This window comes from Sinohyriopsis cumingii, chromosome 1, assembly GCF_028554795.1.
Source record: "Sinohyriopsis cumingii isolate HCF-2022 chromosome 1, ASM2855479v2, whole genome shotgun sequence".
Taxonomy (NCBI): Eukaryota; Metazoa; Mollusca; class Bivalvia; order Unionida; family Unionidae; genus Sinohyriopsis; species Sinohyriopsis cumingii.
Genome location: NC_142961.1, coordinates 55,570,201 through 55,598,156, shown reverse-complemented (window position 1 = coordinate 55,598,156; position 27,956 = coordinate 55,570,201). Strand labels below are relative to the sequence as shown.

The 27,956-nt window shown below is 36.2% G+C and overlaps 1 protein-coding gene across 4 annotated transcripts in view; it reads right to left on the bottom strand.

Moving 5' to 3' along the window:
* Nucleotides 1-19,857: 19,857 nt before the first annotated feature.
* The window catches only part of LOC149806900 (uncharacterized), a 30,457-nt gene continuing 22,358 nt past the window's right edge, over nucleotides 19,858-27,956 (bottom strand). For all 4 annotated transcript variants that reach the window (XM_089959360.1, XM_089959351.1, XM_089959369.1 and 1 more), the window contains exon 3: nucleotides 19,858-21,257. In XM_089959360.1, the coding sequence (XP_089815486.1) occupies nucleotides 20,599-21,257 (659 nt within the window). In that variant the 3' untranslated portion in view covers nucleotides 19,858-20,598. The remainder of the gene's footprint in view (nucleotides 21,258-27,956) is intronic.

Sequence of the window (27,956 nt, the reverse complement as noted above, 5' to 3'; positions counted from 1 at the left end):
TGTATGTATGTATGTGTGTATGTACGTGCGTATCGACGTGTAAGAAGTGCCAAATATACATGGTTATCTAATGTTGAATTGCGGCTGGCTCATCACACATACTCATAAATCATTTCTTGACACTTCCGTTTACTAATAGCAATTAAAGATAAAACTCAGACCTAACGGCGGTCTGTGCAGTGGCCCTGAGGTTACTTGATGTACAGAACAGTAAGGTCTAACAAGGTCTGCATGTGTAGATGTCCTGGATTAGCTTTGTCACTGGCACTTTTCTATCATATATTACAAATAAAAATGAGATCGCTGAAAAACACGTGAAAACAAATGTGAATGCAATCCACTGGCACCCAATATGTATTGATGAATGACATTAACATAAATAACTATATATATATATATATATATATATATATATATATATATATATATATATATATATATATATATATATATGTATATATATATATATATATATATATATATATATATATATATATATATATATATATATATATATATATACTTTTACCTACGTTTTCTTCTTTGCATTTTCTGTAACATAGCTCCACCATCTGAAATGGTGCGAAACAATTCTTTTCCTGCCAAAAAATATTCTTGAAAATACTTCAGCGTTGCTTTTTTTGTCTAATTGGTTTACAATCATATTGTGTCTAATTGGTACTAAATCATTCTACCATTAGCAAAAAGGGTGGGGATTTTGCCACTTGCTTGCCAGTAGCACTGTGAGTCGGCCAACTTTCAGGCTGACCGATGTTTTTTTAAATATTATATATAATTACTGGGTAGATAGATGGATGGATGGATGGATGGATGGATGGATGGACGGATGGATGAGTCGTCGTTTGACAAAACCCCATTATCGCTAACCACGGTTCCGATATGTTAACTCCGTAGATAGGCCAAATCTGATGAAAATCAGACTGTTTCGGTGGCCTTGTGGGTTGAAGCGCCCACCTCAGATGTTTAAGGTCGCGGGTTCGAACCCCAGCCGGGTCTTACCAAAGACTTAAAAAATAGTACTAAGGTGGCGCTCTACAGTTTCGTATTTTGCATGGGGCGGGGGGTGTTATAATTTTAAAGAAAAAGAATTTCCCCGGCTTTCCTCACTGGTTATACTGGCTATTTAAAAATAACCTTGTATATCTTAGGTATAATTGAAAGAACCTTTAATTTCCTTATTTTGATGTATGATTGATGGGTGTAATATGGGTTATAGAGTATACAGCTTAGCCTTACTCCAGATGTGCACCTTTCAAAAAAGTGCTAGCTCCACTTGGTCATTTTCACTTCCTGAACTTCAGAGGTAAATTGTATAAAAAAAGAGCCGAATACTTTGTTTACATTTTATGTATTTGGTAATTCATTCATTGCACTTTCAGAAGCTGGCATTGTCTAGTCTGGCAAAATTTATTTTCCCTAATTTAATAGCTGCTATGGATAGTGTACTTTAGACTAATTCAAGCTGATTTTTTAGCACAAGGGAGCGGTCATTTTAGTTAGCAGTGTGCTTAGATAATGTACAATTCCCAAAAGTACAATATCCAAAGAAATATCATCCACATTACATTAATGTAGCATAGAGGTATGCCAACATTCTCTCCATTGTGCATGTTTTAAATGCAAACAACTTCACCTTACATATGTCACTCTCTCAAAAATACATAATAACTGGTAAGCGCCCCCTAACAGTTGCCTCGCTAGGCGCTCAGCATTAAGAAATTAGTGTAAGGACCGGTCGGCCTGGTGTCAGGATCATGTGACTGGGTGGTACATCATGCTACATGGCTGCAGCACGATGCCCCTGCGTTAGGCATCACTATAAACTGCCACACTGCAGACATCGTAACGATATGACTGAAACATTGAAATGTCACCAGCCATACTCAACCATTTTTATTTTAACATCAGATTTGCATTTCATGATTAAAAGTATTTATACTCGCACAAAAAGAATACAAATTATCAAGTGTAAAGAAGAAATAATAATTTAGTTACTCGAAATAGAATTATACAACGCTGTTACTTCCCCTTAGCTACGATTTCCCACTTATAGAGGACGCCAACCGGAAATGATGTACATTTATTTCCACAAGACTAAGTACATGCTTCTTGTTGTCGAAAAATAAAACACTATAAACTATGGAAAAGGAACATTTAGGTGAAACTATTGAAAACTAATTTACTGTTCAGCCTTATATCGATATGCGTGCACGACGCACTGGATTGTGTCGCTTTCAGAACTGTTCCATTGTTTCAATTTGTTTTCAAAACTCCCTTTAATACAGGTAACAAGGAACAATGATTGCTTCCCTATGTCGGCCGACTTTGTTTTAAAAAAATATAAAGAAATTGACACATTTAAAAGAATCCAAAGGAACCAAAGTTGGCTTCCTTGTGTCGGCCGACTCATAAAAAAGCGACACACTTAAAAGAATCCAAAGTCAGTTTCCGGGGTTGGCTTACGCTGTAATAAAATAACCTTTGTATTTGATATCATGTCGGTAAGTTTAAGCAATGTGTTTATTGCTCGCTGACAGTCGTGTTTATTCATCACCTGAGCTTCTATTTGTTTTCCATATGTAATCATACTTAATACAAACCTTCATTGATATGTATAGGGTGAATATTATGCACAGCAATAACTTGCTTTAATAATACTTTGTAACCCATGCTAGCGAAAAATTATCATTTGCACTCACAGTGAACGTATTGTCAAATCATAATTTTTATTTGCGAGATACGGTCGTATAGTTAACCTTGATACAGTACAGTCTTGGTCATTTTGCACCTTATAACGTATCATGCGTGATTGGCAGATGTCTTCAAGCATTAGGGTGATGTTCCCGTCTCATTTGCGATTTTGTTATCTGACATAAGCAATACACACTACAGTAAGGATGCATACGCCAGCCGGCATCTGCTACATATAGGGAGTTCGTGGATATATTTTTTCTTTAATAAATTTCGCATGATGAAACAAGAAGGAATAAATGATAACAACGCAAGGTTAATTGTTTTGTTTATTTATTGTATTGTACCGTCGGGGGGGGGGGGGCACACATTAAACACAAAATTATTTCATTTCTCGAGTCTTGGGACATATACCATGTTGAGAAAGTTTCACTATAAGTACTGGGACAGGAAGAAAAAAATATTTTATCGTTTCCCCATATATACGGTAAATAAGATATATATATATATATATATATATATATATATATATATATATATATATATATATATATATATATATATATATGTGTGTGTGTGTGTGTGTGTGTGTGTGTGTGTGTGTGAATGACTGATTCTTCAGACTTGTTCATTTATACATGAAAAACCTCCCAGAGTTACAATAATGCTAAATCAAGAGTCTGATCAACGTCTACACTCTGCGCGTTCGAAACGTGTTATGATTATTTTGAACATTACTATTTCACATCTGCAGTAACATTACTGTACTGTAATCCTTTAATTGATATATTTTACGTACGCTCTTTCTATCCTTCTTCTCTTATGCTCCATAGAGATTTCTGCGAGATTTAGGAGGATTTAGGACTTTCCCATCCCTCACCCTATTTGATCCCATAGCTTCAATCCACATTTTTTTGTAGTAAACAGAGTCTTTCGGGGGAAAAAAACTAACCCTTTTGTCCCATCATCAGTCGTTTTGGTTACATCCATATGCAACACAGTGCACCGTCTTTGCTATAGAAAAGCATGATTGTAAGATATATCACACAGACATTTACATGGGGGGTGGGGGTGGGGTGGTAATGAAACACTTGAATGGCTTGGTCGATTTGAAAGGCCAAATGTACGTCATATCCGTTTTTGGCACGCGGAAACTACCGTTTGTTTATGAGATTGCCGAATAAATTGTTCATTTAAAAAGGCGGATTTTTAAGTCTAATTAATCATTTCTATGGTGTGCATAACTAACAAATGCGTTTTTTAATGACTATAATAATATCGCACGTTTGTAAAATATAGGTGTTACGTTAAAAATCCAAACACACGCACACACATGAAAATCAGATCCCACTGTCCTGAAGAATGTGATCGATTTGATTCACTTTCAGATTTATGATAGCTGCATTTCTATTGGTTAATTCAAGGAACACAAGAACGTGACTCCTAAACGGTCGCTGTCAGATTTTCATGTAGGACGGGGGAGATCGTATTGTAACCACTAGTTATGTTCGCTTTTTTCACGTATGAGTAGGTCACTTAGTGTGTGTGTGTGTGTATGTGGAGAATTGAGAAATAGAAATGCTGTTCTGAATAAAATCGAGATTTACTAATTATTTTCATTAGACTGAGAAAAAGTATATGTATATTCATGGATGTTTGTGTAAATCAGTGAAGGACTGTGGATAGTAAGGTAAATCATGAAAGTCAAGTGGATAGTAAGGTAAATCAGGATAGCGTTGGAACATTGCTTTCCTATAGACCTCCGATCGTCAAAGCTGTTTTATGTTACCAAATTATGTCGCTCATCATAAATTACGCTGGAATGCCACGGTGAAATACTTCTTACACAACACGATTCAATTACAGTTAGCTTCATTTAAAAAATATCCACAATTTAATTTTTTTCCAGATATTTTGACATATTAATATTTTATATTAAACTCTATAGCGACACAAAGTAACAGTTAATGTGGGTTTTTATTTTCCTTTTCAGGACTTTCAATGCGTATCACCATAGGCATTTTTGTTTGTAACTGACTCACAAGTGACATCAAATATATAATGTACCAAACCAACATAATATGTTCACACGATCAGCTTTATAAATGGCTGTGACCTGAACTTGAAGCGTTATCCTGTTAGGCTCTTATTTTAATTTTGTTTTATTTACAATTCAAATAAAAACGAAGGGTAGACGACATAATATTCATGGACAGATTCATACAAGTATTTGAAATCAGTCCATATATTTGAAGACATGTGGTTTGTTTTCCTACGGGAGAGCAAGAGCCCATAGGGAAATAATTCAGTTTAAGTAAATGTTATTTTACAAGAGTTGAGTTTCTTTGATAATCTGCAAGAGTAACAGTGGTTGAGGTTCTTTGTTTTTCCTATCATGTGTACCTTTACACGCAAGTTATTAATATCTTGATTACGGCTAATTTTACATGTATTTCTTTATTTTTTATATATTTTTTTTAATGCAGAACGTTCCAGCACGAATAGTAATTTGTTATTGCTGGCATGTTAGTTAAAACCAATTATTGGTGGCCCCGAGTGGCCTAGTGGTCTAAATTTAGCGCTCACCGTTACGGATCATTGCCATCTCACCTCTGTCTGCGTGGGTTCGAGTCTCGGGTTCGGCCAATGTGGGTATGTGGGTCGTGGGTCTGTGTTTTTTTCCCGGGTTCTCCCTCCACCATTTATACTGGCCGCCACGTATAGCCTATCTGGTGCTGAAAAATGGCGTAAAACCCCTACAACAACAACAACAACAAAACCAATTAGTCAATAATCGAAACTTTCCTGGGTACAAAATATATGTATGCCTGCTTCCTGGTTTTTCCCCCCGTATACGAATGACTGCTGGATTGCCATCCAGTGTTCACCTTATTAACAATTTATATTATTTTAGAGTAACTAAGAAATTATTAATATTATGTTTATTGGTTTGGAATCAGCAGTGGTGTACACGATGAGGATTTTGGTTATATTTAAACACACACACATCCATACACATACACACAGGTATAATATGGATTGATAACTCAGACACTCTGGGTGTGTGTGTGTGTGAGAGAGAGAGAGAGAGAGAGAGAGAGAGAGAGAGAAAGAGATTTGGAATTTTAACTTAGCTTTAACAATTTTCAGTCATATCGCTACGATGTTTGCAACGTGGCAGTTTATAGCGATTTCTAGCACTGGGGCATCATGCTGCAGACACGTAGCATCGTGTCCCACCCACTCACATTATCATAACATCAGGCCCACCAGTCCTAACACTAACATCTTAATGCTGAGAGACAAGCGAGGCAGATGCTAGTACCATTTTTATAAGTCTTTGGTATGACTCGGCCTGGGTTCGAACCCGCAACCTCCCGCATCCGAGGCGGACGCTCTAACCACTAGGCCTCCGGAGCGGTCACTCAGGAATGGTTAACAAAATTAATATATTTCATATAAACTGCTAGCAATACTTAAGTAACCAGGCCCGAGGAAATTAACAGAAGATTCAATTATAATGCGAATTTTATATAAAAAAAATTATTCTCTCATACAAGTTACCTAGATGTTCCGAATGCAAATATCTAGTTTTTTAATTCAATTCATAGACTGTGAACAGCTTATTATTGAAAAAAAAAGTAGAGACAGGTTGCTTCATCTTCCAATATAAAGACAAAAAGAATCTTGAATTTTTACTTATTCCGCTTCCATCCAGCTATTGATTGTTTGTTAATATTCAATGCATAATTATATATTGAAATCATCGTCTCTTTTTCTCGTTTGTGGACTTGCAAATCCTATTTATAAGCATATGTTTCCAACTGAATGTATGTATAATTTTAATGCTACTTTCCATCTACCTGTATATTTAAAAATAAATTTTAAAATAAATTGAACTTCACAATAAAGATGTTATAAATGCTGGACGAGACTATATTTACTTATATTAATACTTAAATATTTACTAGTGTATGAGACTGTAATGGTAAGCGAAACTCAATTTTTAAAATTGAATTTGTCACTTATGTATTATGACTTCTTTTAGTCTCCAGTAGGGAGGAGCTGCAGCTGTAAGTCATGTTTCATACAAAAATGCTTAAAAATCCTAACAAAATGTTCCATTCTCAAAAGTTTAAAACACCGTATAAACACCACACTTTTTTAAAATATATCGTAATACTCGTGTACAAGACAGAATCCATTAAAATTGCATGGACCCAGATCTACTGTCGCATAAAGGCCAGCAGATATGAGTAAATGCAGTTTGATATGAGTATTTTAACAAAGGACATAGATCGATATCTGCTGGAGCAATATGCAACGACCAGGGTCTGTGATAATTGCAGTTGACCTCGGCTTAAATAACGTGTATGTACGGTAAAATCAATATATATTATAATATTTTTAAGTATACCAAATTGATAAGGTACGATTTATTCTGCACAAGTAAAATTTTGCCTTTCATGTATTTCAGCAAAATGCTGTAAGACTTTCTTTGAAAAGGGTTGGACGTGGTTTGCTTGAATAGATAATTTAGAGCATATTTGCCACCCAAATGCATTACATATCAAACAGAAATATCGAACACATCAGTAATTAAATACCTCCATGAAACACTTGACTTAAGTAAACGGATAATCCATGTAAGCTTTAAGAACATATAAAAAGAATTATTTTTTTGTACCTGTCTGCATCCACAAATTAATATGTAATTAATATGCTTACTGTGCTGTTTTTATCCTGGTGGAATCTGACACTAGCAAATGGACGCATTTGAATTTGTAGAAATGCGACGGTAGTCAAGGTATGCCGAAGTATGTTCAAGTAGGTTCATGTGGGGATATGTTTCTTAAACGAAACGAAACGCTGCTGACAAGTCATTGAGGCATAATATATTTTTTATTCCTTTCGTTAAAGAATAATATTTCAACTTAACTCGATTTCGTCATTCCCGGCTTTCATCGCTTTCCAGCCACCTGACATGCAGACCAAATAAATCTGAAAACAGGTCCATTTCTTTTGTGAGAATTTGAATTTATTAGAGATAGCACATCAGAGTAAGTAAAGTCTGACTAAAGCATTATGACTTTCCTTTGTAGAAAAGCGTCGTTATTTTAGTTGCCAGTTGTGTGAGATATTCCTGAAAATGTTACTTTCGTTACGATGTTAGTCGATATCAAAACAAGCTACACAGCGCCGTTAGTTACGCAGTAAGACCCTGACGCCCAAAACATAAATATCAGCGACAAGGTCTTATATGTAGGACTAAGCCCATTCCCTATCGAAAAGTTGGAATTTGCCGACACCATTTTGGTGTCGGCATGGAGTAGCCGCTTACTAATCGGCCCAGCAAAGTTGACCGACCTTTCGTCGAGATATACCTGCATGAAATCGATAGGAATATGAATTATTTTCTCAAAAATTGCGATCATAGCATTCGTTATGTCTTTACTCCGCTGACAGACAAGAGGAAAATACATCGTTGCTTAAATTTGACCTGGATCTGTGACTACACAACTCTCGCAACCTACATGTCAGTGACATCAGAGGACATACAGTCACTTGATATCAAGAATAAACCATTTCTAGTGTTGCTGTAGGAAAACAAATCAAACATATAGATGAAAGTCACGTAATTTTTATACAAAAATGTAAAAACAAAAACTTCTCAAAATATTTATTGTGAAAACAACGATCGATAATCTGTAAATGTTGTAGCAATTTGAAGAAAAACCAGATTCACTACGCAGAGGGCATGTGCCAATATGGTAGTCACGTGACACCAACAAAAACATCGCTGACACGTGCTCGGTACTTCTTTAAAATGGTTTTCTCTGCCCTGCTGCGATACCGACATATTTCTGGTCGTTATTCTCAGAATAAATATGTTGAGAATTAGTTGTGCGTTATATTTATTTACAAACATTAAGTGACGTATATAATATGTCCAAATTCTATGTACAACAACTTTGGAAATATGCTTACTGTCGATATCACGGGACTATATGACCTCTGATGTCACTGACATGTAGGTTGCGAGATTTGTATAGTCATGTGACTCGGAATGCAAATGAACAGATCCAGGTCAAATTTCAGCAACGACGTTCTTTCGTCTCGTCTGTCAGCAGATTAAAGATATGACGAATGCTATGGTCACGATTCTTGATAAAATAAATCATATTCCTATCGATTTCATGCAGATATATCTCGATAAAAGGTCGTTAAAGTTTGCTGCGCCGGTAGTAAGCAGCTACCCCATGCCGATACCAAATGGTGTCAACAAATTCCAACTTTTCGATAAGGAATGGACTCTGACCCAACACTCCAACATAAATGTCCAAATATCAAAAATGGGGTGGCAAGGGTCAGAGAAAACTTGGAATAACCGTAAGTGTGACAAAGTTTTTAGGGAAGGAGGTAACATCAGCCAAGGCATTCATTTGGGAGACGAAATGTTTATGACTTGCATTGAGATACAGAATGCTGGGGGGGGGGGTAAAAATATTTTAAAAAAATGAATAATTCATTTTTATTCAAATTTTAACACTATTGTCTTGTTCTGTAGTCAGATGTATCACAGGAATATGACATTTTATCAATAAAGTACGACGAAATCTCTGACATCATGAAATCACCTTATCGGTAATATAAAGAACACAAGGAGTGCAAGCGTGACCATAACCCTCCGCTTGAATCGACTTTTCTCACGCGTCTCCCCCCCCCCCATCATCATCATTGGTTAGTCAGTGGTATAAAGTATCAGCTATTCTCCTTTCCTACTGTCTTTTTTTTTTCTCTTATCATCTTCATCATAATAAATAGTACATCTCTCATACAAGTATCAAATTATCATATTTTCTTGTACACTATTATTTTCTGTTATGAAAAAATATCAGTGCAAACAACAGATGATCATACCAGGTGGCAACCTCTAGAAAATGGATCAAACACATTTTTTTTTTTAATCTACCGGGTCCAGCATCCGTCTTTAATATTTGAAGTGTGATGATGTCATCAACCGATATTTCTACTATCCGAACTTTAACTACATATTTCTGTTCTGGAAATTTATATAAAATTATAAACAGTCTGAAATCAAAAGCAAGCTAAACATTTTATCTTGTGAAATTACTTTCATCATGTTATTCAGCTCGTGGTAGAATGTGCTACTTCCGCCTGGTGAATTTTAATAGAAAGGGTTTGTGACCGTAATGGTGGGTAAAAAAGGTTAATTCGCCGGATTGGATTCATGACATGGTCGTCCGAGAGTTATGCGGTGGTACGTCACCGTCTTTTGAATGTATATGTGTAGTTTTTTTAGTTTTCTTTCGAGTATGAAGCGATGAAAGACGCGTGATAAAAGTCGATTCGAGCGGAGGGTTGAGGTCACGCTTGCATTTCTTGTGTTCATTTATATTAGCGAGAAGGTGATTTGATGTTGTCAGATTTCGCCGTACTATAGGACACACGGTACTAATTATACGGAAGAACTGAACCAGTCTGGAAATGGGTGAACAAATAATAGAGTATATACGGGTTTGGTCGTCCATAATTGGATAATAATGAAAATTAAAATTTTAGTAAAAATATCTTTTGAGAGCTTATCCTATATGTAATTTAAAAAAAATATAGACAAAATTCTATTGATACAATTTTAGTATTTTTACAGGCTTGACATAGGAGTACTCAATAATGAAAGTAGCACCTGATTCATTTGGTGCAGAATCAATAACATGTGTTTCATGCACATGTAGATAAACAAAATGCCGCGGCTCATGTGGTGTTCTCCACACATAAGCTTGCACCAAGGTTAGATGTGCATGGAGAATTATAGGTCTCATCATCAGCACCCAGAAATTTTAAGTTATTGAATTTTGAATATGATAGTGTTTCCATATGTTTGCTATTGGAGTTGAATTAGTACCGTGAGTCCTATATTGATAAAACGTCAGATTCCTGTGGATGTATACAGTGATACAGGCTGCAGAAGGTCCAGAAGAAAACTAACCTAGCTAGTGATTAGATTCGTCAGTAGTCGATTGGAATGCATGTTATGCAGCAGTTGATTGTCAGCTGCAGCATGCTGTCGATAGACCCAGTGGAAAAAGTACTGATCTATCACAAACTCCTGGATAACTAGCCAATTGGGGGATAAATTATATTAAATTTGCGACCAATTCTGATTAAAATCGAGATCTACTTATAACGAATACATATTATAGGCACCGACACAGGTTTATGTTCTAAGGTATGGAGGTGGATTACCGCCATAATTCTATGCATGTATTTTCTAATCTTCCTTGATGATCCATTGTAAATGGCTGCTTGCAAGTGCTGCTTTCATAATTCTGTCAATGTATATTGTATTCTTCATTGATGCAGATTGTACATGGCAGTTTGCAAGTGCTACTTTCCTTCAGCATTAATGTCAAATGGCTGCTTGCAAGTGCTGCATTCATAATCCTATTAATGAATTTTCTATTCTTCATTGATGCAAGCTGTAAATGGCTGCTTGAAAGTGCCTAGATCTACTTTCCTTCTGCGTCCTTGTATCTTGCAATTTGCCAACTACTGAGTTGATTCTTTAGTTTGTCGTATGGCAAATGCTATGTCATTGGATTGGACAAAAGTGCACAGAAATGGAGAACAGTCTGATAAAGAATAACAGCAAAAAGGCATTCCAGATTGTAAAAGACCTCACCAGACAGAAACAACCAAGAGTCAGTACCATTCAAGACAAAAATGGAAAATGCCTCACAGAAGCGAGTGACATTGCAGAAAGATGGACTGAGTATTGCAAAGAACTCTACAACCATCAGTCCACAGGAGACCCAGAGGTGCTTGAAGTTCCAAACTCCACAAATGATGATGACTTCCCCATTCTCAAAGAAGAGGTGGAGTCATCAATAAGAGCACTGAAGAATGGGAAGGCAGCTGGAGTAGACAACATCCCAGCTGAACTTATCAAGAATGGGGGAGAATCAGTGAAAGAGCTACTAACAAAAATCTGCAACAAGATCTGGCAGACAGGTGAATGGCCAACACAATGGACCCAGTCACTGATTATAACACTTCCCAAAAAAGGCAATCTCCAGCTATGCCAAAATTACAGAACTATCAGCTTGATCAGCCATGCTAGTAAGGTAATGCTGAAGATCATCTTGAACAGACTGAAACCACAAGCAGAAGAAATAATCGCTGAAGAACAGGCCGGGTTCCGAAGTGGAAGAAGCACAACAGAACAAATATTCAATCTCAGGGTTCTGTGCGAAAAGTGCTCGCAACACCAACAAGACATCTGTCATGTGTTCGTCGATTTCAGAAAGGCCTTTGACAGAGTGTGGCATGAGGCATTGTGGGCAACAATGAAGAAGTATAACATGGGTCAAAAGTTAATCAATACCATCAAGCAGCTGTACGCCAAGGCTACCAGTGCAGTAATTGCCCAAGGTGCTGTGGGGGACTGGTTCCAGACAACAGTGGGAGTGCGTCAAGGCTGTCTCCTGTCACCCACGCTTTTCAACATCTACTTAGAGCGCATCATGAGCGAAGCCGTGGAAAACCACTGTGGGACAGTCAGCATTGGAGGGCGTAACATCACCAACCTCCGCTTTGCAGATGACATTGATGGACTGGCAGGCAGTGAAGACGAGCTAGCCACCTTAGTGAGGAACCTGGATGAAACATCTTCCAGATTTGACATGGAGATAAGCGCTGAGAAGACAAAACTGATGACAAATAGTGGCAAACAAATCACAGCCAAGATCGAAGTCAGAGGACATGAATTGGAAACAGTGAGCCAGTTCAAATATCTTGGTTCCATAATCACTGAAGAGGGATCAAGAGCAGAAATTTTGTCAAGAGCAGTACAAACAATGGCAGCTATGTCAAAGCTAAGACCCATCTGGAGAGACAAGAATATCTGTCTGAAAACTAAAATCAGACTATTGCGAGCTCTAGTCATCTCAGTCTTTTTGTACTCATGTGAGGCATGGACCCTGACAGCAGAATTACAACGAAGAATCCAGTCACTTGAAATGAGATGCTACAGAACCATCCTTGGCATCTCTTACATGGACCACATCACAAATGAAGAAGTGCGTAACACCATCAGGCGCGAAGTGGGCCAATATGAGGACCTCCTCACCACCGTCAAAAAGAGAAAGCTGAAATGGTATGGCCATGTCACTAGAGCCAACAGTCTATGCACAACAGTCCTGCAGGGCAGCGTCCAGGGTGGCAGAAGGAGAGGTAGACAGAGAAAAAAGTGGACTGACAACATTACAGAATGGACCAGGAAAAGTTTTGCGGAGACACAGGCATTGGCACATGATCGAGACAATTGGAGGGAACTGGTCAGATGTTCAGCAGCACAGTGCCTCGACGACCACACTAGGTCATGAGACTGATGATGATGATGATGATGATGTCATTAATTACAAAATTTAACATTCCATTTATAAAATTGCTATATCACAAGTTTCACAAATTGCACCTTCCAAAATCATGACTATAATGTAGTATCAAGCACGTTGCACGTTAGAATCAAGGAAGTTAGCATAAAATAATGTATCATTATGACACGTCAATTTCTTACAATACGACTACTCTCCTGACCCTAGCAACAAGAGGTTATGCCACTTTACGGCATGTTTGGGCGTCTTATTTAAAATATCATTCGAATTAAATTACAGCAGCTGATGTCTCAGAGTATTAACATTCGGAAGAGAGGTGGCCTGCAAGTAGCACAAAATAAATCAAATGTATCAAATTGTATACAATTAGATGTATTTACACAACGTTATATTTCCGCTAACCCTTCACACCCCATTTTATTTTAACATTTTGTCTGTTTAATTTACTGCTGCCGCATACAAGTAGGATTTAAGGCCCTAATTTGTTTATTTATGCTCATTCACAATGTTATCAGTTTAGAGCATATTTATTATTTTAGGGTGCAGTGTAAATTCTGTTTTTTTGTAGCAGTGAAGACCTCATAAGGTTTGAGCAAAGTGCAGAAAATTGCACCTCGAGGCCATACATTCATTTCTTTATTCACGAGAGAGAGAGAGAGAGAGAGAGAGAGAGAGAGAGAGTAAATTACAGAGATGAGGATTCTGTTTATTCTCTCAACCATATGTAATTAAATTTTACTGTTAATATGCAGTTTACAGTGGCAGTTTAATTACACACACACACACACACACACACACACACACACACATATATATATATATATATATATATATATATATATATATATATATATATATATATATATATATATATATATATATATATATATATATAACAAGAAGTTAGGTAAATAGTCAAATTATACAGAATTCTTATATATGTTTGGCGTGGATGATTATGCAATAGCCAGCAAGTATTGTCACTAGTTGTTTTTGACAAGTATGTCATATCTCCAATTTCATTTTAAATCTCCAATTCCAATACAACAGCAAGAGGCAAATAACTTGAAACAAGGACATCACATACAAAGCATATCTGCTACAAAAATATGAACTTATTTCATTATATAAGAAAAGAAATTCTAAGAGTATGAAATATATTTTCTATATGTAAACATAAAGAACACTTCCATACAATTATGAGATACTTTATTTCGACAGATATCAAACTGGAAACTACATTTTTTAAAATTATTTAAAACCGTATTCATCCATATATGAAGCGACATTTATAGTACAGATAAGATGACTGATCGTATGGTACCTCAATGATAAAGCATCAGACTCCTTTGGTAGCAATTATACAAATATAATATATTGAATATAAATAACATTGCTACCGCTACCAGTAACCAGCTCAATTTGTTTGTATTATTACTGCTACAGTACAGTACTAAAAGTGCTTGATGCATTTGGATATGAAATTATTTTAGCAGTTTGAAAGATTAATACAAATTGTGACATGTATCTTCTACATATGTTATTGTTTTCTGTTAGAAGAATAAGACACCCCGCACATAATTTTCTAAAAAATTTAAGGCTAGTCACAGCTCAGGCTGCTGTAGCATCCACCACCCCCACCACCCCACACAAGCATCTTCATTTGTCTGTGATTTTATCATTATTTTATCCTGTTTAAAATATAAGCTAATATTGTCATGACACAAAAAAAATATCAGCACGATACAACTATGCAATAAATAAATAAAATCAATATACAGTTCTATGTTTAACTTTTCATAGGAAATATAAGAGGAAAAAAAGTTTAATTTAAACCGGCATGGGTGAAGTACAATACAATCCTTACAACCAGGGTTCGTCTGATGAAAGCTCGTTAAGAAGAGTACAAGAGAATATATCATTGTCATTTCTGATCCTTACTAAAATAACTAATGTTTCCAAAGTAATGAGAAATATCACTAAGAAGTAGATTTCTTAAACGGTGAAGGTAAATACTGAAGTGCGTCAAAACTGGGGTTGAAAAAGATGGACCACCACGCTGTACTGTATGCGTTTTTGTTTTCGTAAGGTGCTATAAATCACTTAGATCTTCGAGAAAGCATACGGTTTTAGACACGATTAAAACTGTGTTGCTAACGTACACCATAAACAAGGGACTGAAAGAGTTATCGATGCAAAATGAATGTCGAAAAGCTCCATGGGGAGCATTCATTATTTTTGGTAATCTCTAGTATGCCATTATGAAAACAGATGGTGACACGAGTTGGACAAGAAAGACGATACTTATAAAACTTAGTATTTGCATTGTTACAAGGCCAAATCTGTATGAAAACCATAGCTGGAATGATGTAATTGTAAAGTTCATAAACATAATATACAAAACTTGTAATAACTGACATAGCGTTTGTCATACGACAAACTACAGAACCAATTCAGTAGCTGGCAAATCGCAAGATACAATAATACAGAAGGAAAGTAGATCGAAAAACTTGCAAGCAACCATCTACAGCTTGGATAAATGAAAAATAAATAATTCATGACTAGAATTATGAATGAAGCACTTGCAAGCAGTCATTTACAATAATGCAGAAGGAAAGTAGCCCTTGCAAACTGCCACGTCCAATTTGCATCATTGAAAATACAATATACATTGATAGAATTATGAAAGTAGCACTTGCAAGCAGCCATTTATAATAATGCATCAAGGAAGACTGGGAAATACACGCATATAATTATGGCGGTAATCCCCCTCCATACTAAGGACCTTTGGACTTCCCAGGCCACGTTATTCTTGGTAACCGTTCAAATTAGGCGTTGCATTTTGTTTCGAGGTAGTTGTTGTTAGAAACGTTATATTCCGAATAACATTAAAATGTGAAAGCTGCAATCAGTTTGATGAATGGAAAGGTCAACGGCCCTCCGTAATTTTGAAGATTTCTTGTTTAATCAGAGTCAGTTACGATCATGAAATAGTGTCTAAGGACGATAGTTCCATGGAATACCCGGACGAGAGCTTCAACCCTTAGGCTTTGTCTTAAGAATATTTCCTTCTTATATTTGGCAAACGGTTCCACCCATTGGATGTTGTTTTTCTCTCTTTCTTTGTTTTTAATCTATTCAATGAGAAAATCAATTTACATGCTTTGTTTCTTTCTTTTCCCAGCTAAACAAAATGAAAACATGAAAATATATTGAAGGCTTTTGTCATCAGCATACCTTATAGTTAATTGTCATGATTTTAAATCAAATTCTTCATGTTTTGAAATTTAAAAGAATATTTCATTTTCTAATCGAATTAGGCAGGTGTCAACCGATCTTAAGTGAATACTTTTGTAACCTCGTTCTGTTGCAATCGTTGGAATGTTATGTGGCATTTTAACATATGTTATTCTTTAATACTGTATGCTATAATATAATAAGGTCATTTTCTATCTGTCAAACAATTTTACATATTGTACTGAATAATAGAATATTAAAACTGTAAATGTATATGTACAAATATTAAAACTACAAATATATGTATATGTACAAATAAATATGTTACTTCAGTGTCTGACGCACTGATATGGAATCATAAAATATACACTCACATACCTACATATATTCACATACACATTAGACCAAAACATGCATAAGATATATATGTAGGTTTGGGAGATGGCGAAAGTGTCATCTTCGCTAGCCAAGGTTCCGATGTAATTGACCCTATCTACACCTTGGCGGATCGAACGGATATATGGGTGCTTTGTTCTAGCAAGATCTATTAGACTTTATAAGTTGCCTCCCTTAGTATTTTATTTTGTTTTACAGAGTCATTTTAAATTGGGTAAATGAAGATTTGAGTACAAAATGGACTGCAAATTGCGTGATGTAAATTGGACTTTATAAGTTGCCTCCCAACTAACGTGGTGCATTGTACATCGGCGAAAATGGTGGGGAGCGTTGACCCAGAAAGGATACTTTGGAAGTTTAACATTGAAAGTATGACTATGCACCAGAGGCAAACCATTACATGTGTATTTGAGTTCAAGCTATTTGTGCCAACACGGACCGGCACTGGAAAATTGCTTATTTGTCAGTCCATTCAAGTTGTGTGTTCCACTTGTCTCGATCATGTGGGAACAGTGTTCAAATTTGAACAACTTCATTTTGATTGGATGAGGTGGCTTGCCGCCGCATCCAATGAAATCCAAAGACCAAAAGTACATAAATATCGACTCGATACGCCAAGGTGTAGATAGGATTATTATATCAAAACCTTGGCTAGCAAAGATGGGGAAAGTGTATGTGTGAGGTAAGCACGTTAGGCGTCTTAATTTCTTTGTGCGATTGTATAATCAGAGAGGTGCGTTCTTAAAGGTGCTTGCTTTTGTTTTTTAATATCTTTGGAAATTATATTCAAAACAACGATGCGAAATATCAAATTTTATTTTGTTTTACAGAGTCATTTTAAATTGGGTAAATGAAGATTTGAGTACAAAATGGACTGCAAATTGCGTGATGTAAATTGGAAGCTGGAATTAGGCGATCATTGAAAATATTATGGAGCTCTGCTATGGAAAGATTTACATGTAAAAATAGCTTTAAAGTACTTTACTTTCTACTTGAAAGGTAAATTAAGGAATAAACGTGAGAACGGCTAGTCTTTGTAATAGTTTTGTGGCTCGATTTTGAAGTTTAATTATCTGACTAAGATTAGTAGCATTTCAAATCCCCTATTTGGTTGAGCTATAAATCAAAGAAAGTCAATATATATCCATTATAAAACATTTTTATTATCGATTCTGGCACATTAGAAGACAGTCTGCTCAATAAAGCTCTTCCTGAGGATATGCAGAACACACATTCTTTATTTGATTATCCAAGGATAAATGCCTGTCAATAATCATGCCTGAAAGTTATTTTTTTTAATTTTGTATCTTATTTAATCTAGTTGACTGAACAAATAGAGTTATATATTTTGTTTCATTAACCTTTGTCCAAGTGTCACAGATTTAGTAGTTTTTTTTTAAATCTGTCTAACTGATTGTACAACATTATAACTGCATCAAGGCCCTGTTGTAAATCTTCAAACGAAGGGAACGTATCATTCATGTCATGTAGGGTTCTGTCATCCGCAAAAAATCGGTGGGGTTCATATATACTGGTAAGGCATTAATGAAAAGGAGAAATATCAAAGGGCCAACAATAGTCTGGAGGGACTCCATTTCTGACATATTGTAAAGAAATATGGCATTCACTACACACCTACACAGTTACCTTCCTTTTAGGAAAGAATCGAACCATGCAAGCGAATGATCACATATTTTTATTTAAATTTAAGTTTTCTTTTATATTTCATAATTTACTAAATCAAACACTTTTGAAACATCTATAACTGATCCAATTATTGTCCATCGTCTGTAGCCGTTAGCCATGTATCAACCAGCTCTGTGAGGGCAGTTTGGCATAAAGTTTTCTCTGAAACCTATGTTCGAACCAAGCTTTAGCTCCAGTCTGATTAAATCAGATATCCACTGTCACACGTGATGAACTGATAGCGATCGCTTAGAACTCACGTACTATGTTATTACCATAATCGCTAATTTTATCATCCAATCAGATGATGTATATTATCTTCGCGTTTGTGAGACTGAGCAGTGTGACTGAAAACCATCAGTGTGTGTTGAACGATTTGATTCACTTTCAGAATTTTTAAAGCTGTATTTTCATTTGCTAAAACAAAATTCACCAGAAGATTACCCTAAGCGGTCACTGTCAGATCTTCAAGTAGGATAGTGGAGATCTGATTTTTAGCAAATTGGCTCTAGCTCTCGCCAGGGAAAAATGGACGCACATTTGTGAAGCTATCAGCATCCATCTCCCATCATTCTGAAGAGGCATCGTATTACTGAGTGGTTTATTAGAAGAGAATTCAAAACACATGATTAACATAGTAGCTATCGTTCATTTGCAGGAACGCTCAGGGGGAAAATCTTTCCGTTACTCCCAAAAAAGCCTTTACATAACGACCAATAACCGCGTATAATCCTTTGGAAAGATATGTGTTGCATAAAACATATATCTACAATTTTATTGTGTACTTTTTGTCGAATTTGCTATGTTGTCAATTTTAGCTCTAATCTTTCAATGAAATGTATGATATGCAAGATGCAGGCTTCCCACCATGCTACTCATTCTTTCATTTTACGATTTGACAGGGTTTAATGATAATGTTTTGAAACCCAATTATCGAACGACTGTATATTTATTTAAATTTATTTCAGAAAGTCTGTATGCATGAATCTAATATATTCTAAAAGTCCACAAATTGAATGCAGTAACCCCGTTATAACGCCCCTTAGTATACCTCAGTCATTCATTATAACGCCCCTTAGTATACTCCAGGCTCACATTTAACGCCCTTTAGTATACCTTGGTCCGTTCTTTATCGCGTGTTTGGTCTTGGATCCAATTAAACTGGCAAGTTTTATTCAGTCTTTGCTGGTTAATGTATTTCAATTAATATTTAGTTCATGGAAGACTAAACCGAAATATGGCGTAATTTTACATCATCCGATACTTCATTTTATAAGTATGCGAACAAGAGGTATAATTATGACCTAGTTTAACTTGAAATAAGGTAAAATTACTACGAATCAATATGTATGTATGTATGTATGTATGTATGTATGTATGTATGTATGTATGTGTGTGTGTGTATGAATGTATGTATGTATCTATGTATGTATGTATGTATGTATCTATGTATGTATGTATGTATGTATGTATGTATGTATGTATGTAATGTATGTATGTATGTATGTATGTATGTATGTATGTATGTATGCATGCATGTACAGAGAATTAACAGCCCATAAGCTTGTATATGTCAAGAAAAGGGTTTAGAGAACTACCCATCACGAACAGGTGACCATTATATAAAAATAAATATTAACTTGTCTAAAGAAATGTTTTAAATACGTGTTGCTGCTATATAGAAAGTGACTAGTATAGCAGATCCGACTTTTGCGAACAAATAATTAAATTTGGATATAACGTTCAAGAGAACTGTGTGAATATTTTAGTCTCTAAAAGCAGTATAGCTGTCCCCTTGCCTAAATATTTCATAAAATAAATGGTTTTAGTTCGAAAGTCAATGCAAGTTTGCAGCACCAAAGTCAAAGATGATTATTCGAGTTTAAAGTCCTGAAATCGCAATACAAACTGCGGAAGTAAAAATTATTTCTGAATTAAATCAAGATAGCGCCAGGTTTCGTTACACATCTACTGAAGTAGAAAAGGACAATTAAATACTTGTCCAGCATTTCGGAAACATTCCACAGATTTATAAACAATTTATAAAATATATACACTATACAGAATTGTTATCCGGTACACACCATTAATCATTAATGTCGATATTTGGCCACAAAGCTAAAACTAAAGCATCTAAACTAAAGACAGGTCAATCATTTTCACTCTCATTTTCGTGCTCTTTGTGGTTACTTAATGATGGATCTGTATTTTCTCGAGCTGTATTTTCTTGGTTTCGTTCTTTATTTCTGGTCGATCTACCTTCCAAGCCACTAAAATATCTGTCAATGGCGGCAGGACCTAATCGGCATACCTCTATTGGTGGATGGATGAGAGGATTTCCATCCAAGTTTGTCGAGGTATACCGTGTGATCCAGTCCAGACGATAAAGCTGACCGAATTTTCGCGGCAATTCCCGAAGCTGGTTTTTACCCAGCCATAAGCACCGCATTTCTACGAGTTTACATAGTGAGTCTGGTAGTTTGATAATTTTGTTAATAAAAAGCAGAAGAGTGTGCAAATTTTTCAAATCTCCTATTTGATCCGGTAAGACAACCAAAGAATTGTCGCTCAAATCCAGAAATTCTATTTGTTTCAGTTCACACACTGGTAGAGGGAAATGGACAAAATCATTGTTAGCTAAATGGAGGCTCTTGAGATTCTTCAATCTGCTAAACTCTTGCGGAAGTGACATCAGATGGTTATTACTCAGTGCGAGACGCTCTAAGCTTTGCAGTAAAGCGATTTCCTTGGGGATGTCCTCTAGTTCATTTGTATCCAGCATCAAAATACGAAGGTTAATGAGCTTACCTGTAAATACAGAAAAGAGGGAATAGTAGATATTTATTTTCCTAATTGGGGTGAAGTTACATGAAGAAAAAGGTACATTGTTTTTAATCGCAAGCGCAGCGTCATCGAGCGAGGCGCCTGCTAATGATGTGAGCTCGTATGGTAAATAACGTCTGTATAGTGTCTTATCTGAAAATCCATCGTCTCCAGGTTTCTATTTCTGCTTCTTCTCATGATTTATTCCGCGTGAGTACATCAGTAGATGATTTTCTAGGAAAATAAATTTTTATAATATAAAATCATGACTTAAAATATATATTCGTTTTCATTGAAGCAATTATTATTGTACGCAACATAAATGCCGTGTTCTTCGCATAGTCAAAGAACACGCATTTGTTCCTTACCACAACATTTTGATGACCTCAACGCAATGTTGTTCTTGTCCTTGTTCAAGTGTATTTCTCCACTGTATGGAGAAGCGTCTAGCTCAGGAATGGACAACTTCATCATAGACGTGGGCCGGATAAATTAGCAGATAAAACCCGGTAACGGGACGTATTTTGCCCACCCCTGGTCTAGTTGGTACACACAAAATGTCAGCGAATATATTCATAACCGATGTTGTGCTTATTTCTCGTAGACTTTGCCTATTTGGTATCATTTCTCAAGGAAGCAATAGATTGCAGCGTCATAGATTTGGCATGAAAAGTGTCAATGAAATATTGTAATTTCTTGCAATAGGCCAGCTTCGCAATACTCGAAAATAATAATCTTGAGTTTTCTCGTAAAGCTTCGAAATCTCACAACGAGGCTCCCGCTGCTTAAGTATTAATATTATATTCTGGTCGTAAATGTTCATTAAAAAAAAGCACTATATTACAGCCATGGATAAAACATGTTGATTTTTATTTCAAATATTCAGCTAAATAACAAAAAAAGTTTTCAATTTTGGGAAGACAATAAAGTACAAAACCTGCAGAGAGCGTTTTGTAAAGCATTTTTTATTCAACTATAAATTCTGAAAAATTATAAACACATGCATGACAAAGAACGGAATGCGACAAGAGTATATACAAAGGCAGGTATTACATATTCATATTAATTTTCTTTTGACGAAACTGAGAGATATGGAACAGTCTGATGCGAGATGGAATTGTAATATTTCCAATGTATCTTCAAAATAACCAATTAATTCAATGAAACTGTGTAAAAAGCTGACGTAAGTTTGGGATTTGGGAACAGTTCTAGGTGGGCGACAAGTAGCGTCAGCAGCAACAACAACAACAACAACAACACACACACACACACACACACACCAACTGATCATACATGATAGGAAACTAAGTAATCTATGTATCTTTACGGAATATTCTAACGAGTGACATCAGGAACGGCAACTCTTCCGACGCTCAAGTTATGAATGGGTGAAATCAGGTTATTTCTGTCATTGATGCCTGCGGGGATTGGGGGGGGGGGAAACAATGGTCACCCACCCACCATTTTCTAAAATTCTATTGTGCAAAACACACACATACATACGTACACACACATATAATATGTTGGTTTATACTACTCAAAAGTGGTGCGCGCGTGCGTGTGTGCTTCAATAGTTAGCTCGGAGCCATGATTACTCGTTTAGTATTTTGTCGGATTCGTAATCAAAGGATCGCGTGTTCGATACCCGCCCAGGCCAGTTTGGGTCGGTTGCCTCTGTGTGTCATTGGGAAAGTCATTTATATCCCATTTCATTGGTATGATACTGCCAAATAATGTTGAGAATGCCGTTACCCCCCCCCCCCATTAAACAATTTGCTACAATAAATCGGTCAGTCATCATATCATTTCGGTTGTTGCACCTAATGACGCTTTAGCTCACCTGGTGGAGCGTCGAACTAGGAATGCAGGTCGTCTTCCTCTGCATGTCCTTGGGAAGGACTCCTAGATCCAATTTCCTCTCTGTGATAAAGTCCATAATGTGTTTACAGTGTCGTTGATAAACAGTCAAATAATCAGTGCAATGACACTGTCTGGTGGGGAAACATACTATTCAATCCGGATGAAGATCTGACATTGCTCTCACTAAAGATGGTTAGAAACCTGAAATCTTTAATCTTGGAATTTGGTTGGATGAAACTTAAGTGTGACTAAAATTTTGACCGAGCAAATTTTTGAAGCTCTGATTTAAACTTAAATAAACATAGGTAAATTCATAAGCAAGTCTCATTTCCTGTTTCAAACTGGGGTTATCATGACGCTGGCTGGAAATGACTGATGTATCGTACAGGCTCTATGTATCAAACATTTACAATTAATAATACACGTTAATAATACAGTTAAGAGAACTAGAAGAAAGAAAAAAAGAAAAAAAAACATACAATGAATGTTGCTGCGATTTAGAAAATAATTATTATATATTGTCGTCGTTATGATTTACACTGGTTATGTAACAATGTGATGAGGCGCAAGCATTTGGTCTCAGACAGCATCGTATTTTTATATTCACACAATCCAAAATTTTGTCTGGCCTTATGGAATTCAATTTAAGTGAAATTTAAAAGCAATTTTCAATTAACAGACGTTTTGAGAAAAGTTAATGAAATAAAAATCCAAGGTGAGTATTAGAATTTGAGGAAATTGGACGAACTTTTGTTTTTATATCATCAGCCCTATACGTAAGATAATTATGATGACAATTTTCAAATTAAAAGAAAACAATTAAATACTATAAAATAACAGGCCGAATGGTCTAAAGAGCTCTCCGTTACGGATCACTGCTATCTCATCTCTGTCTGCGTGGGTTCGAGTCTCGGATTCGGCTGATGTGGGTATGTAAGAAAGTTTGCCAGTAGCTTCTCGAGGGTAGGTGGTTCTTTCCGGGGATTTCCCTGGTTCTTAATCCACCATTAATACTGTCCGCCATGTATAGCTTATCGTGTGTGAAAACTGGCGTTAAACCCTACAACAACAACAACAACAACAAAATAACAGAATACAGCGTATATCTGAAAAGAGGAAGAGGTGCATTATAACTTTGCAACCGTCTGAAAAAACTATCTCTCAATATGTAGAGAGAGAGAGAGAGAGAGATGAGATGGCAGTGATCCGTAACGGAGAGCTCTTTAGACCACTCGGCCATTAGGAGGCCTTCTGTTATTTTGTAGCATTTAATTATTGTTTTCTTATATATATATATATATATATATATATATATATATATATATATATATATATATATATATATATATATATAAAATATTCCGAATTTATTCTAAATTTTCAGATCTTATACACAAAACGCCATTTTAACGATTGAATATTTTCTGTTCCAAGTTATACATTTTATAGCAGAACAAAGAAGATAAATTCATTGATACGTAACGTTATAGTTTTTATACTCCAATGCGATGAGTATTGTCGTGCTCGAACTTGGTTATAATAATAATAATAATAATCATCTCGTACAGTCCATCTTATGGAAGCATTTAAGGTGTAACTAAGTTCAGAAGTGCACATGCGTAATGTATATCACTTTATTCGCAGTTAAACATGTACTACCTTGTTCAGATACAGTATTGTAACTGTTACTGGGTATAATGAGGTCAGTGGTGACGTCAGTTCGAGTGTCAGAGATGATACTGGTTAATTGAGTGAGGGGCTAAAGGTTTTAGACCAAAGGGTCCGCTGGTTACGAAGGTTCTTGAGGAACCTTTTAAAAGGCTGGGAGGAGAGGACCACACGAGGTCGCTGTTTACACATTTATCGAGTGCAGTGGATGGAAAGAATGCATGATCATCGTCTCAACGCCACGTGATAACGTCATATTACATACTGCTGAACATTGATAATATCTGTTAATAATTCCATACATGATCATATATGTGAACAATTATATGAACTGATCGTTTCTGTTGATAATGCCATACAGCCATCGTATCTTTTGGCAATTCCTTTCGTTGATTATATATGTTGATAATTCCATACATTGAACATATCTGTTGATAGATCCATACGTTGACCGCTCCGGTGGCCTAGTGGTTGGAGCGTCCGCCTCGGATGCGGGAGGTCGTGGGTTCGATCCCCTGTCGAGTCATACCAAAGACTTACAAAAATGGTACTAACAGCTGCCTCGCTTGGCGCTCAGCATTAAGAGGTTAGTGTTAGGACTGGTTGGCGTGGTGTCCGGATAATGTGACTGGGTGGGACATCATGATACATCTCTGCGGCATGATGCCCCAGTGCTAGACATCACTATAAACTGCCACACTGCAGACATCGTAGCGATATAACTGAAAAATTGTTAAAGCTACGTTAAAATTCCAGATCTAGATCCATACATTTATCATATCTGTTGACAATTCCATAAATCAATCATGTATTTTGATACAACCCTTACAGTTATCATATCCGCTGAAAAACTTATAATTTGTGATTATTTGTTAAAAATTCATGTTTTGATTGTATCCAATAAGGAGTGATACCATTTAGCAATATCTATTGTTGAACCTTGTGCGCATGAGTATGGCATAGATTTCAGTTGTTATTGTTTAGATGTAAGAGTCTAAGATCCAATCATCATTAATTTGCGTTGTAAATAAACACGTCTTTCACCTGACTGTGTGAAGTGCATTTATTGGATCCAATCCCATTCAGTTTCATCCTGCTCGAGGATAAATAAATTTATAATGCAATCCGTATTTGTTTTAAAAAATAATGTGGTGGAAAGGCCACAATAGTCTCCTTCCGTCTGATAAGAACATTCTCTGTCTCCGTTCGTTAGAAAAAAAAAATAACATAGGATGAATAAGGCTGATTGATTTCCTTGTATTGGGAAAACATAAACCCAAACAGCTCGATATTCCTGCGCAATAGTGAAGTATGCGCCTTACGATCTGCTTCCAGAATCAATTACCTAAATAAGAGATCAATTCAATATATTCAAACAGTGAAATATATTACCAAATGAAGATAATGTCTGTATATTTTTTTAATGAATCGATACATTATTTTTCATATACGCGGTGATGTAGTCTTTCGTTTCGTGATCCCGTCACGTGCTAGGTTCATTCTCATGAAGGAGAGTTAAAATGGCTTCCTTAGCGGCACATCTGACTGCTCCGATTTTTTTTATATTTTTATAATCTTTCTTTTTTTTTTTTCTTTTTTCCTTTTTCTTCTAAATCGCCATAACCTACTCGCATGGACCTTCCTGTTCACTCTTCACACGTGGTTACCTCCCTAAGGTAGAATAACACAACTGCCACATACATGCTCCTAGTAGTGTGTTACCTCCCTTGAGGATAAAACAGCACTTTGATAACTACATTACACTGAATGACATGACGTGAGCTGCCTTCTTTTCTCGACACTGACTCTAATGCAGAATGAAAAGATTTTGCCAAATATGCAGGTGGAAGAAGTAAGGAATTCTTTAATTGCAGTGATGAAACAGGGTTGATGATGTCACAACGTAGGACATTGCAGGACACACGGAAATAATGATATGGTAAAAATGGGAACCAGCCTGGAAATGGGTGACCATAAAATTTAGTATATATGAATTTGGTTGACCAGGATTGGTTAATAATGTAAGTTATGTTTTAGGAAAAATAATCTTTTGAGAGCTTATCATAGTTGAAAGTGAGAAAAAATAGAGACACTGTTTTATTGATGGAATTTCAGTCCTTGAACAGTGTTGAGTTTGGAACACTCATTACTAAAATTAGCACCTGACTCTTTGGTGCGGAATTTAAAGCACATGTTTTAAACACATGCAGGTCCAGAAAATGCCGCGGCTCATATCCTTTCCTCTACATAGAAGCTGACACCCAGGTTTCATCTATACTGATAAATATCGGTTTGATCATGAGCACTCAAAAATTTTAAGTTATTGAATTTTTAATATCATGGTGTTTGCATAGGTTTACTATGGGAACTGAATTAGTACTGAGTCTTGCAGACGTCGAACTTTACCGGTGATGTCACATCAATGCGCATCTGAACCATCATAAGCAGTCTGGGGTTTTCCCCCTCATGTTGACTGAACTCGAATCTATGATAAAGGAATGCGTGAATCCTGTCAGCGTATTCGTGCAATCATGCTCGGAGACGATATACTAGGTTTAGATGACCTGGATGTAAATACATCCTGGCGGCCTAGATATTTTAGTATCGAAGAGTATAAGCTGTGTGCAACGAGTGCCACAAAGGCACATGATGTAGTATAGTAAAACATGATGATATATCATAATTTACGAAGTATGCTACAACATGCAACGCATGTAAACCGCCACATGAAGTCTGATTCCTTATCTCTAGAAATTGATAGAATTTCGATGCATGAACGGAGAATTATTTAGTAACCAGTCAAACTTTTTGTATACTAAATCCAAGCCTGATTCGCATCTCAGTTACTTACGTTACTATTAGTGATGACACGCCCTTGAGTTCTTCACGCGTAAATATAGGGATTGTGCGGTAAGAACAACCACGTGCCCGAGGGCTGTTAAAAATATATATTTCATACAACTAGAAGTCATTGTATAGTTTGCACTGAAAACGGTCGAGGACGTTCCAATTAATAGGAATTTGCATGGGTTACTTGGGCCACTTCGGCTTTCATGCAACTGATAACCAAACCAGCACATGGGAGGGTAGGAAATCGGAATAAGATGAAGCGAAAATGACTCGTCCTGAATATTACGTCGATAGACGCTGCTGTAA